Here is a 14,902-nt window from a genome sequence, read left to right on the forward strand (position 1 = left end):
TGAAATATGGCTTTAATTATAAACATGCATAGGAGAAGCAAGTTCAATTTAGACAGATTTAATTTTTATTATCATTTGTGAACTTAGATTTGCTTAGAGCACAGCTTGTTTCTTTTCATTATTTAAAAATGAGATTATCATAAACAAAATATGTTTATCCAAGCATCTTCTTATGATGCTTATTTTAAGTCCATTCCTGGCTTATTCAGTAAATCCAGAGTTGATGAAAGAAAATAACAATCTTTATAAAGAAGTGCTCATTTTCAGCAGGATTATTGGTTCAGCTTTCCTCTTTTGAGGCAGAAAGCTATGCTGCCATGCCACTAAGGAGAGACTACTCAAAAAACCTAAGGAGAAACATGTCCTTCTATACTGTGACATATTTCTAAATTCTTATAACAGTTCACATTTTCAACATTACAGTCAGAAACAAAAAGCAGAGTCAGGATGAGGGAATGAGTCACCAGAAGAAAGTCTCAATCTCCAAACCAAATTTCCAGAAGTCAAAAGGATGCTTTATAAATCAGCTTTTGGTGAGGCCAGGAAGCCACTCAGCTAGGAGCACAAAGACAAGCGACTGTCAGATAGTACTCCAGGGCTATTCTCAGGAAGGCACAGAGAGAGGGAGATGTCACTGGGGTAAAGACACTGACTTTGAAAATTGCAAAATCAATGTTCAGATGGATACCAATGCCTCTCCCATTGAGTTTGAAGCATAAATTGTCTTGAATATTAATTCTAACAAAGGAAATAATAATGAGGACATGTTCTGATATCACTGGGGAAATCAACAATGGAATGTGAGTTGCTAAAGACCTAAATGTAAAAGGCGAAACATAACCTCATAACATTTCAGAGTTCTAATATCCAAGTAAAGATTTAGATTAAAGATGGCAACCCAAGAGATTTCTTATTTAATTAAGTTCTAGAATGGCATACAGATGGGTTAAATTAAATAGCAGAGATTTTCACGGTAGGGGCATCTGCTTTCCCTGCCCAAATCTGAACATTTAAGGCAGTATTAAGGAAATGCAAGCTTTGTGCTTATATTTCCATTTATTTGGGGGTAAATTCAGCCCTATGATATAACTGTTACTTTCAGAGAACCCTAATTCTTTCATGAGCACATTGAAACCTCAAATCAGAGATGATAAAACACTAATTTTGGAACACTGATGCTTTCATTAACATTTTCCTGTCCCAATCATTATAGAAATAACTTTTTAGCTTTGGAAATTATATCTTTTCGTGATTATGACTGAAGACCATTTAAGTTCTGCATAAAGTGCCACAAAACAAAAGCTTATGTGACTCTTTTTTTCTGCCTGGCTTAGTAGGCTATCAAAGTTCCTCACCTCTGGATCCTACAATCAATCAGCTTTTCTTTTCATTCAAATCTGCATCTGTTTTCATTGACATTCTTGTCAAACTGTGTAAGGAAATCAAGCCATCATGCTCTTGACTTGAAACTGAAAATTAAATAACCTCACAGCAATCCCAGAAAGTAAAACTTTTAAAAATGTATACATGATCCCATAAGACACAAAACTCAGCTAAGTTTACAGGAGCTCTGATGAAATACTTTCATGTGTTTTGTTTTTATTTTGGGAAAATGGGGTCATGTCTATTTGTTTTCTTGGTACTGGGAATGGAACCCAGGACCTTGTGCACACTATGTATGTGCTTTTACCACTGAGCTACAACCTCAGCCTCTCCTCTTACTTTTTGGTGTCTCTTCATTCATGAACTATTCCTCACCCTCTCTTCCAAATGCACAGATTTATCTGTATAGATCGTTTGGGAACAACCATGGTGGCATCAGGTCACTCACACTTAATGGACAAAACTATAAAAGATGCATTGTGGAGCTTAAGGGTTTGAAGACATAGCAGTCATTGCTATCATGTATTCAACAACTGTTATTTATAGGAATTTTTAATATATAATCTCTAATTCCTTCCCAAGCAGTAATTAATAACTTCATTTTTAAGGTAAAGAAATATCTCCAAATTTCAGTTTCCTACACTGTAAAGTGGGAGTAATATTACCCCTTGACTGGAAATACACAAAGGGATCAAGTGACCTGCCCAACAACACTCAGCCACTAAGTGGTGCAGGTTTAAAGGCAGTTCTCATCCTTGAGCATACACGGTTTCCAAACCAATGTGTCTTCCACCACGTGACATCTAAGAGGACATTGCTGGTTTATTTGGTGACTATACATAAATAAATTAAATTAAAAACATTTATCATCTTTTTTGTCACAACTATAAAATATAATTATTGAGAATTAGCATTTAACTGTATTCATAATGGTTCTGGTCCATCTTAACTTCTTTTATCAGCATTGGACATATACAGAAATAGGGTAAACTTGGGCTTTGGAGTTATAAACATCTCAGATCTAGTTCTAGCCCCATGATTTAGTGGCATTGCAGCTTGTGACTAGACTCTCAACTTATTTCAGAGTCAATTTTCTCAGGTGGAAAAATGGAAATCAAAATAACTACAATATGGGAAAATTATTCTAAAAATTAAATGACATAAAAATTTGTAAGTTCTCACTCCATCAAGACACCTGGACTTGTGGGCCCATAATCTGCTTTTCATTTCACACAAATCTCAATCTCTCTGCATTGCCACTTTTTGTCCAACATGGTAAATGTCATATTAGGAATTTAAGAAGTGGGATTATTGTCACTTCCTCAATCAATTGTTATAAGTATTATTATTATTAGAAACACTGTTGGTATAGGAAAGGTCTTACATACATCTGTACTTTTCTTCTAAGAGACCTTTGGAGAGAGACATCAATCCAATCTTCAGACTCTGCACTCTAATTTTTCCAGACCGACCCCTGAAATTATAAGAATGTCAATGTGTTAGATGCATACAGTACGTTAATTATTCCCAAATATCTATTTTCTTGAGAGCAAACCATTAAAAATAATTGTCTTAAAGATGCAACTTTTCTATTCACTTTTAACAATTAATGTTAAACCTGTACCATAACTTCATGACATAATTTTAACAATGTGTGTGACCAAGTCTGGAGAAATACACAGCTTGAAGTCACTTTATATGTAACACATAACCTCAGAAGAACAGATTAAAGCAAAGTGAGAACAATAATTACACAGATGAAAAGATTTCATTTTAATAAGTACTATGAAGAAAATTTGTTCATAATTATAAATACAAGAATCAAAATAGACAGCTAAACCCATATACAATATTCATGTAACTTAGCACAAGAAAGGGCTACTGATAAAGCTAAAAACAAAGATAAGAAAACTGAGTAGAAAACTAAGAATATAGTGAGGACTTAGCATTTGCTGAATACTTAAAACCTTATTGTCTTCATTTACTTTGATCTCTGTCAATGCAGTCTGTCAATTACTACAATTTTAATAGTCAATGGTCTGAAACAGACAGATGTGAAATCTGTACTTGGAGAAGTACCAAATTATCATTAAATACAGAATGCATTAATTAATCAACACTAGGAAGTAGTTCCCCAGTATGCCAACAAGGCATCATTTCAATTTCATTCTTCAGCTGACTAGAAGAAACATTTTATCTTTAACAGCAGAGTTTTCATTAGCTCAAGATTTATTAAAGAATCAGTAAGTTGTTCACCACATTGGTTGTGATATTATATCCTGGAGATGGGAAAAAAACCACAAAAATTAATAAGATATATTTTCAATAGATTCAATGAACACACAGTTCATAAAAAGGTTTATTGCTCTTATTTCAGCTTCAGGATCAGTCTTCAATGTAGATTTTCACAGAATACATTTTCAATACTCAAGTACAGCATAGCTAAAACCTATAATCAAATGTTTACATAATTACATGAGTACATAAGATTTAGTAATTCATACTATTTTTAAAAGTGAATATTTAACTGTAATCTGAAGTAGTCTTATTGTCAAGTCATAGATCAGTCCTGATTTTATTGGTATTTTTCATAGTAGATCTAGTTGATATTTTTCCATTCTCCAATTATGCATACTTACCTAAGTTTCTGCATACACATGACATAACAAATATAAATTTTTTTTAAAAAGGAAGACATACTTAGAGATTAGTGAAATGTGTTTTCAATATAGTTCCTCAACTATTTTGTTCAGAATTTATAATTATATTAAATCATCCCCAGTGCCAAGCACGGTGGTGCATACTTGTAATCCAAGTGACTCAAGAGGTATAAGTGAAAGAATCATATTCAAGGCCAGTCCTGGCAAAGTTAGCAAGGCCTTATCTTAAAAACAAGCCAGGTACAGTAATAAATGCCTGTAATCCCAGCTACATGGGAAGTGGAGGTAGGAGGATCTCAGTCCTATACCAGGCCAGGCAAAAGGACAAGACCCTATAAAAAACAAATTAAAGCAAAAAGAGCTGAGGGCATGGTTCAAGTGGTAGATTGCTTGCTAGAAAGCACAAAGATCTGAGTTCAACCCCACAACCACCAAAAAAAAAAAAAAAAAGCTATACAAAAAATTATTGACTCCTTTCCATGTATATGTACAATATTCAGAATTGGCTTATGCAATAATTAACACTTATATGCTAAAATGAAACTAAACCTTATTATAGAAATTCTAAATTAAAAATCATTCCAGCTTCTCACAATTAAAGAAATAAAAGTTTTGAATTAACCCTAAAGTAAGCCATGCTGCAAACTGTGCTTCTACTTAATATTTTTAGGAATTTCCTAATTATCACATGAAACAAACAATGTCTATTCTCTTCCTTTCAAAAATCAGAAGGTTTTTATCCTCTGAACACAGACAACAGACTTCAGAAAATAACAAAAGGCTATTGAATGGACTGAGAGACTAGTACATGAATGTGTGTAAGCACAAAGCGATCTTCAGGGAAAAAATGATCCTGGGAGATGCCTCAGTGCGTGACCTCCAGGCTATCATAACAACACAAGAAGGAAACATCATCAGGAGTACAGTGGAAATTGTCAATCATCCATTCAGCCACCATCAGCAGTTATAAAGGCTTACTGTGATCCCAGCATTGTTTTATGTACTGCAGAGATAAGTAAATTAGCAGACATGAATCCTACCCATGATAAGCTCACAAACTGTCCAGGGAGGTAAGACATGGAAATAACTAGAGAAAAATATGAAACCAATCTTTCCATATGGAAAAGAAGAACCAAGTGCACAATCAATGTGGCTGACAAGTAATAGTCTCACAACATCCAATAGAGAAGATAGGTTGAAAATCAGACATGGAAGGCATGATGTGGCTGGACTGTCTCAAGTAGGAGGAAGTAGAGCATCACAGGAAAGCCTGAACAAGGGGACAGAGGCAGGGCGTGAGCACCAGACTCAAGACCATCAGTCTTGAGGACTTGCACCCACGCTAATTGGTTGACCAAACTGTGCAGGTTATGCTGGGACATAGGATAGAGAGTTTTCATACCAAATAAGACATCTGAATTTGAGAGACAATAGGGAATGATAAAATTAAGGAGTGACTGACATAGCACAATATTTAAGCATTAGGTTCTCCTGAGAGTTTTTGTAACTCCTGAAATTGTTTTAACTGGAAAGGTAAGTATCTTTAAAATTAGAGCCATGGAATAGTGGGGAAAAAACGACTTAACTGCAACAAATGAAGCTAATATTCTGTATAGAGAAAAAAATTTAAACCAAGTGTTCCAGACTATTGCTTTAAATCATGAGTTAGACACTTCTGATTTCCATTAAATCTAGAAGGAAGATTGTGAAATTAAGACTTTTTAACCTGAGAAGATGAAGATTGAAGGAGCCTATGAATTCATAAATGGAATCAATTTTATCTTTATAGCTTATAAAGTCCCTTTTAAATGTATTAGTTCACTTTCCCTTCACAATAACCTTTTGTGTGGTAAGCTGAGCAGACATTTTTACCTCAATTTTTAAGGTGAGAAATTGAGATGTCAAAGTTAAGGTTGCTGCCAGGTCACACAGCAACCAGAACTCAAAATGTGAATTCTTGTCATCCACAACAGATGAAAACGGATTTTTTTCTCACAAAATTCTGAATACTAGGTGGAGTTGGGTACATGTGAAAACCCAAGAGTTTACTTAAAATGATTTATAAAGTACCATGTTCCAAGATATGTTAGTATCTAGGAATAACCAAGTTATTAGAAAAAATCTGAATATTAGTTCCATAACTATCATTAATACAACATGGATGGCTGTGGATAAATCTTTTTCTCTCTCTCTGCCGGCTTTTTAATCTGTAATATATAGAGGGCAGAATGGAAGATCCCAAAAGCCTTTCTACTTAGACCTACTATATTTGCATCCCATGGTATTTGAAGAGCTGGTTGAAGCTGAAAATGCCTGTCCTGGTTACATCCTACTACCCAAAATAAGGTAACTGAAAATATGTGATTAATGCTATAGTTTGGATCTGGAAGTCCTTAAGGCCCATGTGTTAGAGGCTTGGTCCCCACTGTGGTGGCACTGGAAGGTGGTGTAAACTTTAATAGTTGGGGCCTAGTTGGAGGCCTGTGGTCTCTGGGGGCATGTCCTTCAGGGGATTGTAGGGCCTGGTCTCTTCCTCTTTTTCTCATTCACTTCCTGGCCATGAGTTGAGCAGTTTTGCTCCACTATGTAATCTCCTGTGGTGTGCTGCCTCACCCAAAGTAATGGGTCAACTAATTATGGACTAAAACCTCTCAAACTGTGATCATGATAAAGCTTTTATCTGTGTAAGTGGATTATCTTAGCTATTTGCTATAGTGATGGAATGCTGACTAGCACAATGAATGAACATCTGATTGAATTAATGAATGGCTGAGTTGAAGATATCATTTCTAAGGTTTACAGATGTCTTAAGAGGATGCAGTGTTTTAATACATTGGAGAGAGTATATAGATCATAGATTCTATCAGATTCTCTCAAAGTACCATGGCATGAAAAGAGTTAATAAGTATTGTTTAGATAAATGAATAAGTCATAGCTAGTAGAGAAACTCAGGAAATCAATCATGGACATTTGAGTTTACCATTGTAAGAGTAATTGTGTTTTTACTTAGCTTAACCCACGATGCTCCTCTCCAAGATAGAAAGCTAGGCTGAACAGGGACCATTCTGACCTAGCAAGGTCTCTGCTACATGTCTTTGGCACGGAGAAGAGATAAGTGCCAAAGACATTCTTTCCCTTAAAAATGGAAAGTGAAAAAATTCAAGATACTGTCTTTGTAAATAAAACAAATTCTAGTATAGCATTTCCGTGTGCTCACATTTGATGGTGGGAAGTGAAACTATACCAACATTTAACTGCCTAGAATAAGAATCAACACTCATACACTGGTAACTTCTGACAAAGTGGGACAGTTCCTTTGGGTTGTACAATGCAAACAGCATCTGTGTGGGTTATGCTCTGAACTGTGTTCCTCTAGCAGTCACATATTTATGTCCTAACTCCCGTTACCTCGGAAGGTGACTGTACTTGGAGACGGTAGTCTTTAAAGATGCAATTACGTTAAAATAAGGTCTTTAGGGTGAGCTGTAATCCAATATGTCTGGTGTCCTTATAGAAAGAAAAGAGAAGCCCATTGACAGCACAGAAGAAAGACCAAGAGTACGTGCAGAGAGAAGACAACCATCTATACTCCAAGGAGAGAAGCCCTGGGGGGTGGTGGAAGGAAAGAAACTCTGCTCTGGTGACTCCCTGATCTCAGCCTTCTAGAACTATAAGGAAATAATCTTCTGTTGCTTAAGCCATGCAGTCTATTATTGCACACAGTGTTAACAGCCTAGAAAAAATAACAGTGTGTCACAGCCATGGGAGATGCAAGGGGAGAGTCATTTAGTCTCTTCTTCAGTTCTTCCTTAAAATGTGACTCAAGATGCTCACTCCACCATACTCCATAAGACCCATGAAGTTCCTAAATAAGTAGTCTATGAAGTTACAGTTCTTCCTGGGATGTAAATGTCAGTTAGGAGCTTTGGAGTTAAAATACTTGACAGCTATTTTGGTAAATTTACTAAAGAAAATGTCTCTTTTGAAGATTGAAAAAACTGAAGAACAAATTAACGATAGACTGATTCTAATGGTAATATTTTACCCTAGGAAAATCAGAAATTTACATTAAAATGCAATGTATTAAAAGATATTACAGAGGCATGCAGTAAATTCCATAATCATTATGGTAATTGAAATTCATGCTTCACTGAGTTTCTTAGGAGCCCTCAAGCATGCAATGACTATTTTATTATTTAAAAGGACTTTATGGTATTAGGGAACATTAAAAGATAAAAGACTTTTCTAGAGAAAAATACAAACAAAAATTTTAGATAAACCATCTCTAAAACTATTGTCATCATCATTTCCTCCTTGCACAGAATCAATCAGCTGCTAAACATGTTTGTATTTATGAACTATCTTCCATCTTCTTTCTTTCTAAATCAAATAAAAGACTAATAAATGCAAATTTTCATATAGCTAGCTAATGGAAAATAACTTTTAGATTCTGAGAGAAAAGCAGCAGTCCTAATTTTCTTATTTCATCTTTGCATACTTTCACCCCCTACCAGAAGAATGAATAATTCCTAATGTTTCAGAAATGTCACCCCACAGCAATTCTTTCTAAAACTGATTAGTTTGCAAATACATTGTCATAATCACAAGGGCTAAATTAATGGTAGATGAATTATGCTGAAGCTGGGACTGCTCTTTACGTAACAGTGAGCACCTAATTAAATTACAGATGTTAGATTGTCCTATAGCATTAATTATTTAGAATACCATATATACACAAAACCACCATGGCAATAAATAAAGCTAACATCAAAAGACACATTACATTCCATTCGCTGCCATTCAAAACACTCTTAAGCTCCCATACAAAGATTGTAGGGAAGATTATGAGTTGGTAAATTATTTTAGATTACAAAAACAAATGCAACTTTTTTCTTTTGAAAAAGAAAACAGGGTAATACATTAATGACGAAAGAGAGGGAAATCAGATGTGGCTACCTTAGGTTTCTTTAGTTTCTTGACAGAGAATTTATAAATTTAACAGCCTTTGGAAATTGTAGTAAAATCTTAAAATAATAGTTGCATATTCTCTTTTGTTCTGTTGTTAGTTAAGTACTCAATGACTTGGAAAGCCATTTATTTTCAACAATGAAAGTACTTTTTAGGACTGGGGATGTGTTCAAAAGGTACTGTGATTGTCTAGCAAGAACAAGGCCCTGAGTTCAAACCTTGGTACCACTTTTGGAGATTCCAAGATGGTGGCTACAGGGAGGAAGCAGAAAGCATGCCTCCTAAAGTAAAACCTTAGAGAGATGCTGGAGATACACCTTACAGGAAAAACTATCGAGAAGGGCAAAACTTTGACTCCTCCACACTTGCAGCCTGCACATAGCATCTCCACTTCATGTTAAATGGAGAAACCAGGAGGGTTCACGTGCCTCCAGGAGATGCCAGCGTCCAGGCCGCTTGAGAAGACACAACCACAAGGGGAGCTAAGCTGCATGCGGTACTCCCACAGACAATCCTGGGCCAGCGTTGCCCCCTGGACAGACCAACCCCTACCCAGGGAAAAAAGAAAAAAAAAAAACTGAATAATAAGCAATAACAACAAAAAAGATACGTAGCAAAGAGGGTGGGGTGCTCTGGGCGCCGAAGGGGGGGGAGGGGAAATCCTTCACAACAATCCGGCTGGAGAAGGCAGGAGTGGCAGCACACGCCCAGAAACCAGGAACAAAAAAGCTTGTAAAAGTGGCGGTGGGAGGAAAACTCCACAGGAGAGAGGAGAACACCCACAACACATGTGAACTGTAAATAAACACGCAGGCCTGACAACGCAGGTGTAGTGAAACCTTTCCCAGTGTGTTTGAAAGGGGAAAGCCTGTAGCAGAGGCTCACGCACAGGAGAACTCTGAGTAAACAAAGCCTGCGGGGCCAGGTGAGTGCTAAGCTCACCCCAGAGATCTGCATAAATAACGCCTCCAGCAACAGCAGGCTGACAGCAGCGGGCAGGTGAGCCACAGCCGCAGATAGACATTCACAGAACTGTCTCCAGACTCTTTTTTTTTCTCCCTACTTTTGATGAGACAACAACCGAACTACACCTACATGCTGAAAAACTTACTGAAACTGTACTGCATTTGAACTTGGGACACTTTGTGGAATTTTTTTTGTTTTGTTTATTTTAGTTTGTTTCGCCTTTGATGACACAATGACAGAACTACTTCTGAGACACCATCTCCAGGATTGGAGGCTGAGGGACGAACATGAAAACTATTAAGACTGAAACTTTATTGGATTTGAACTTGCAGATTTTATTTTTTTATTTAATTTTTTTAAATTTATAAATTTTTTATTTTTATATTTATTTTTTTTACTTTTTATTTTCAATCCTCTGTCTGTCACTCTAATTCCCGTTCAGCTTACTATTGATTAGTACACTATCTTTCCCTGTTTATATCTTTGAAACTTTTTTTGTTGTTTGTTTTGTTTTTTTCTACTTCTTTGTTTTTCCCTCTTTCTTTAACTTTATGCTTTCCATCTCCTCTCACCCTTCCATTCTAAATATCACCATTGTTATTATTACAAGCTAGAAAATACTTAATTGCACACAGTACAGGGACAGTAACAACACCAAGGACAATGATGGGAAGATAGAAAAAACAGGGAAACCAGTTTCACCATAGCAAAAAATCAGTACAGGAATTAAAGGGAAATGAAGAAAACAGATATTCAGATCCACACTCCAACAAAATGAAGATTAAACTATGCCAAAGAACCCAATGAAGCCCACAAGAATAATTTAAAAGAAGAAATAGTACAGGTAATCAATGAGAATTTTATAGAGATGATAATGGATATGGTCAACCAAAATGTACAGGAGACACTCAAGAAATTACAAGACAACAAAAATAGAGCATTTGAAAAAGCAAAAGAAGAAATAAAGGAAACCATAGAAGCACTGTATAAACACCAAAGTGAAACAGAGAACGTGATTAATAAAGAGATAAATGAACTCAGGACAAAAATAGACAACATTAAAGAGGAAACAACCCAGGATATGGAAAACCTCAGAAAAAAGAACGAAACAGAACTGCAAAACAAAATGGAAGGCCAATCCAGCAGAATGCAAGAAGCAGAAGAAAGAATCTCAGAACTCGAAGATGAAATGGTAATTAAAGGAAAAACAGAAGAACTATTAATTAAACAACTCAAGACTTGTGAAAAGAAAATGCAAAAAACTCACTGACCACATCAAAAGACCAAACCTGAGATATGGGCATCAAAGAAGGAGAAGAGGTGCAAGCAAAATGAATGCGTAATATATTCAACAAAATAATAACAGAAAATTTCCCAAATCTAGGGAAATCTATTCCGATACAGATGCAAGAGACCTCCAGAACACCAAACAGACCAGATCAAAATAGAACTACCTTCAGCATATCATCATTACAGAAACTAGAGAAAGAATATTGAAGGCTGTAAGAGAGAAAAAACAAATAACATACAAAGGTAAACCCATCAAAATCACAGCAGACTTCTCAACAGAAACATTAAAAGCAAGAAGAGCTTGGGGTGAGATCTTCCTGGCACTGAATGAAAATAACTTCAACCCCAGGATACTCTACCCAGCAAAACTATCATTCAAAGTAGATGGAGCAATAAAAGTCTTCCATGATAAGCAGAAACTAAAACAATATGTGACCACAAAGCCACCACTACAAAAGATTCTTCAAGGGATTCTGCACACAGAAAGTGAAAACCAACATAACCATGAAAGAGCAAGCAGCACCAAACTACAGGAAAAGAAAAGGCAACACAGTAGAGAGTAACATCAAGTTAGGTACACACAATCAAACCTTCAAACAACTAAGACAACTAAATGACAGGAATCACCACATACCTATCAGTACTAACTCTGAATGTTAATGCACTTAATTCCCCCATCAAAAGGCAACGTTTGACGAAATGGATTAAAAAGGAAGATCCAACAATTTGTTGCTTACAGAAGACCCATCTCACTGACAGAAATAAGCATAGGCTTAGGATGAAAAGGTTGGAAGAAGATTTACCAAGCCAATGGGCCCCAAAAACAGGCAGGAATAGCAATACTTATCTGTGACAACGTAGACTTCAAACCTACATTGATCAAACAAGATAAAGAAGGACATTCCATACTAATAAAAGGGGAAATAGACCAAAAGGAAATAGCAATTATCAACCTATATGCACCCAATGTCAACACACCCAATTTCATCAAACATATCCTGAAGGACCTAGAAGCATATATTAACTCCAACACAGCAGTCGTGGGAACTTTAACACCCCATTATCATCAATAGATAGGTCATCCGAACAAAAAATCAATAAAGAAATCCTAAATCTAAAATATACCATAGATCAAATGGAACTAGTTGATGTCTACAGAACATGTCATCCAACTTCTACACAATATATATTCTTCTCAGCAGCCCATGGAACCTTCTCCAAAATAGATCATATCTTAGGGCACAAAGCCAGCCTCAGCAAATATAAGAAAATACAAATTATGCCATGAATTCTATCTGATCACAATGCAATAAAACTAGAACTCAACAAAAAAAGAAAAGATAAAAAACAGGCAAACAGCTGGAAACTGAATAACTCATTGCTTAATGAACAGTGGGTCATTGATGAATTAAAGAGGAATTTAAAAAGTTTCTGGAAGTCAATGAAAATGAAAACACAATCTACGGGAACCTATAGGACACAACAAAGGCAGTCCTGAGAGGAAAGTGTATAGCCATGAGTGCATATATTAAAAAGACTGAAAGATCCCAAATCAATGACCTAATGATACATCTCAAACTCCCAGAAAAACAAGAACAAGCAAATCCCAAAACAAATAGGAAAGAAATAAAAAAAAAAAGAGCTGAAATCAATGAAACAGAAAACAAAAAAAACATTCAAGAATTAATGAAACAAAAAGTTGGTTCTTTGAAAAAATAAACAAGATCAACAGACCCCTGGTAAACCTGACTAAAACAAGGAGAAAAAAAACTCAAATTAGTAGAATCAGGAATGCAAAAGAGAGATAACAACAAACACCATGGAAGTCCAGGAAATCATCAGAGACCTATATTCAAATAAATTGGAAAAACTTAAAGAAATGGACAAATTTCTAGATACATATGATCATCCAAAACTGAACCAAGAGGATATTAATCACCTGAATAGATCTGTAACACAAAATGAAATTGAAGCAGCAATTAGTCTCCCTAAAAAGAAAGGTCCAGGACCTGATGGATTCTCTGCTGAATTCTACCAGACTTTTAAAGAAGGACTGATACCAACCTCCTTAAACTGTTCCACGAAATAGAAAGGGAAGGAAAACTGCCTAACACATTTTATGAAGCCAGTATTACACTTATACCAAAACCAGGCAAAGACACCTCCAAAAAGGAGAACTATAGGCCAATCTCCTTAATGAACATTGATGCAAAAATCCTCAACAAAATAATGGCAAACCGAATTCAACAACACATCAAAAAGATTATTCACCATGACCAAGTAGGCTTCATCCCAGGGATGCAGGGGTGGTTCAACATACAAAAATCAATAAATGTAATAAACCACATTAACAAAAGCAAAGACAAAAACTACTTGATCATCTCAACAGATGCAGAAAAAGCCTTTGATAAGATCCAACATCATTTCATGATAAAAGCTCTAAGAAAACAAGGAATAGAAGGAAAGTACCTCAACATTGTAAGGGCTATATATGACAAACCTACAGCCAGCATTATACTTAACGGAGAAAAACTGAAACCATTCCCTCTAAAATCAGGAACCAGACAAGGATGCCCACTATCTCCACTCCTATTCAACATAGTACTGGAATTCCTAGCTAGAGCAATTAGGCAAGAAGAAGGAATAAAAGGAATACAAATAGGTAAAGAAACTGTCAAAATATCCTTATTTGCAGATGATATGATTCTATACCTTAAAGACCCAAAAAACTCTACTCAAAAGCTCCTAGATACCATCAATAGCTACAGCAAGGTAGCAGGATATAAAATCAACATAGAAAAATCATTAGCATTTCTATACACTAATAAGGAACAAACTGAGAAAGAATATATGAAAACAATTCCATTTACAATAGCCTCAAAAAAAATCAAATACCTAAGTGTAAACCTAACAAAAGATGTGAAAGACCTCTACAAGAAAAACTATAAACTTCTGAAGAAAGAGATTGAGGAATACTATAGAAAGTGGAGAGATCTCCCATGCTCACGAATTGGTAGAATCAACATAGTAAAAATGTCTATACTCCCAAAAGTAATCTACATGTTTAATGCAATTCCCATCAAAATTCCAATGACATTCATTAAAGAGATTGAATGTCTATACTCCCAAAAGTAATCTACATGTTTAATGCAATTCCCATCAAAATTCCAATGACATTCATTAAAGAGATTAAATTTATATGGAAACACAAGAGGCCATGAATAGCCAAGGCAATACTCAGTCAAAAGAACAATGCAGGAGGTATCACAATACCTGACTTCAAACTATATTACAAAGCAATAACAATAAAAACAGCATGGTACTGGCACAAAAACAGACATAAAGACCAATGGAACAGAATAGAGGACCCAGATATGAAGCCACACAACTATAACCAACTTGTCTTTGACAAAGGAGCTAAAAATATACGATGGAGAAATAGCAGCCTCTTCAACAAAAACTGCTGGGAAAACTGGTTAACAGTCTGCAAAACACTGAAACCAGATCCATGTATATCACCCTATACCAATATTAACTCAAAATGGATCAAGGATCTTAATATCAGACCACAAACTCTTAAGTTGATACAGGAAAGAGTAGAAAATACTCTGGAGTTAGTAGGTATAGGTAAGAAC

The 14,902-nt window shown here is 35.7% G+C and overlaps 1 protein-coding gene across 8 annotated transcripts in view; it reads right to left on the bottom strand.

The window, feature by feature from the left end:
* The window catches only part of Utrn (utrophin), a 521,188-nt gene that overhangs the window by 53,093 nt on the left and 453,193 nt on the right, over positions 1-14,902 (bottom strand). For all 8 annotated transcript variants that reach the window (XM_074072723.1, XM_074072717.1, XM_074072708.1 and 5 more), the window contains one exon: positions 2,772-2,857. In XM_074072723.1, coding sequence (XP_073928824.1) covers positions 2,772-2,857 — 86 coding nt within the window. The remainder of the gene's footprint in view (positions 1-2,771; positions 2,858-14,902) is intronic.

This window comes from Castor canadensis, chromosome 1 (assembly GCF_047511655.1).
Source record: "Castor canadensis chromosome 1, mCasCan1.hap1v2, whole genome shotgun sequence".
In the NCBI taxonomy this organism is placed as follows: Eukaryota; Metazoa; Chordata; class Mammalia; order Rodentia; family Castoridae; genus Castor; species Castor canadensis.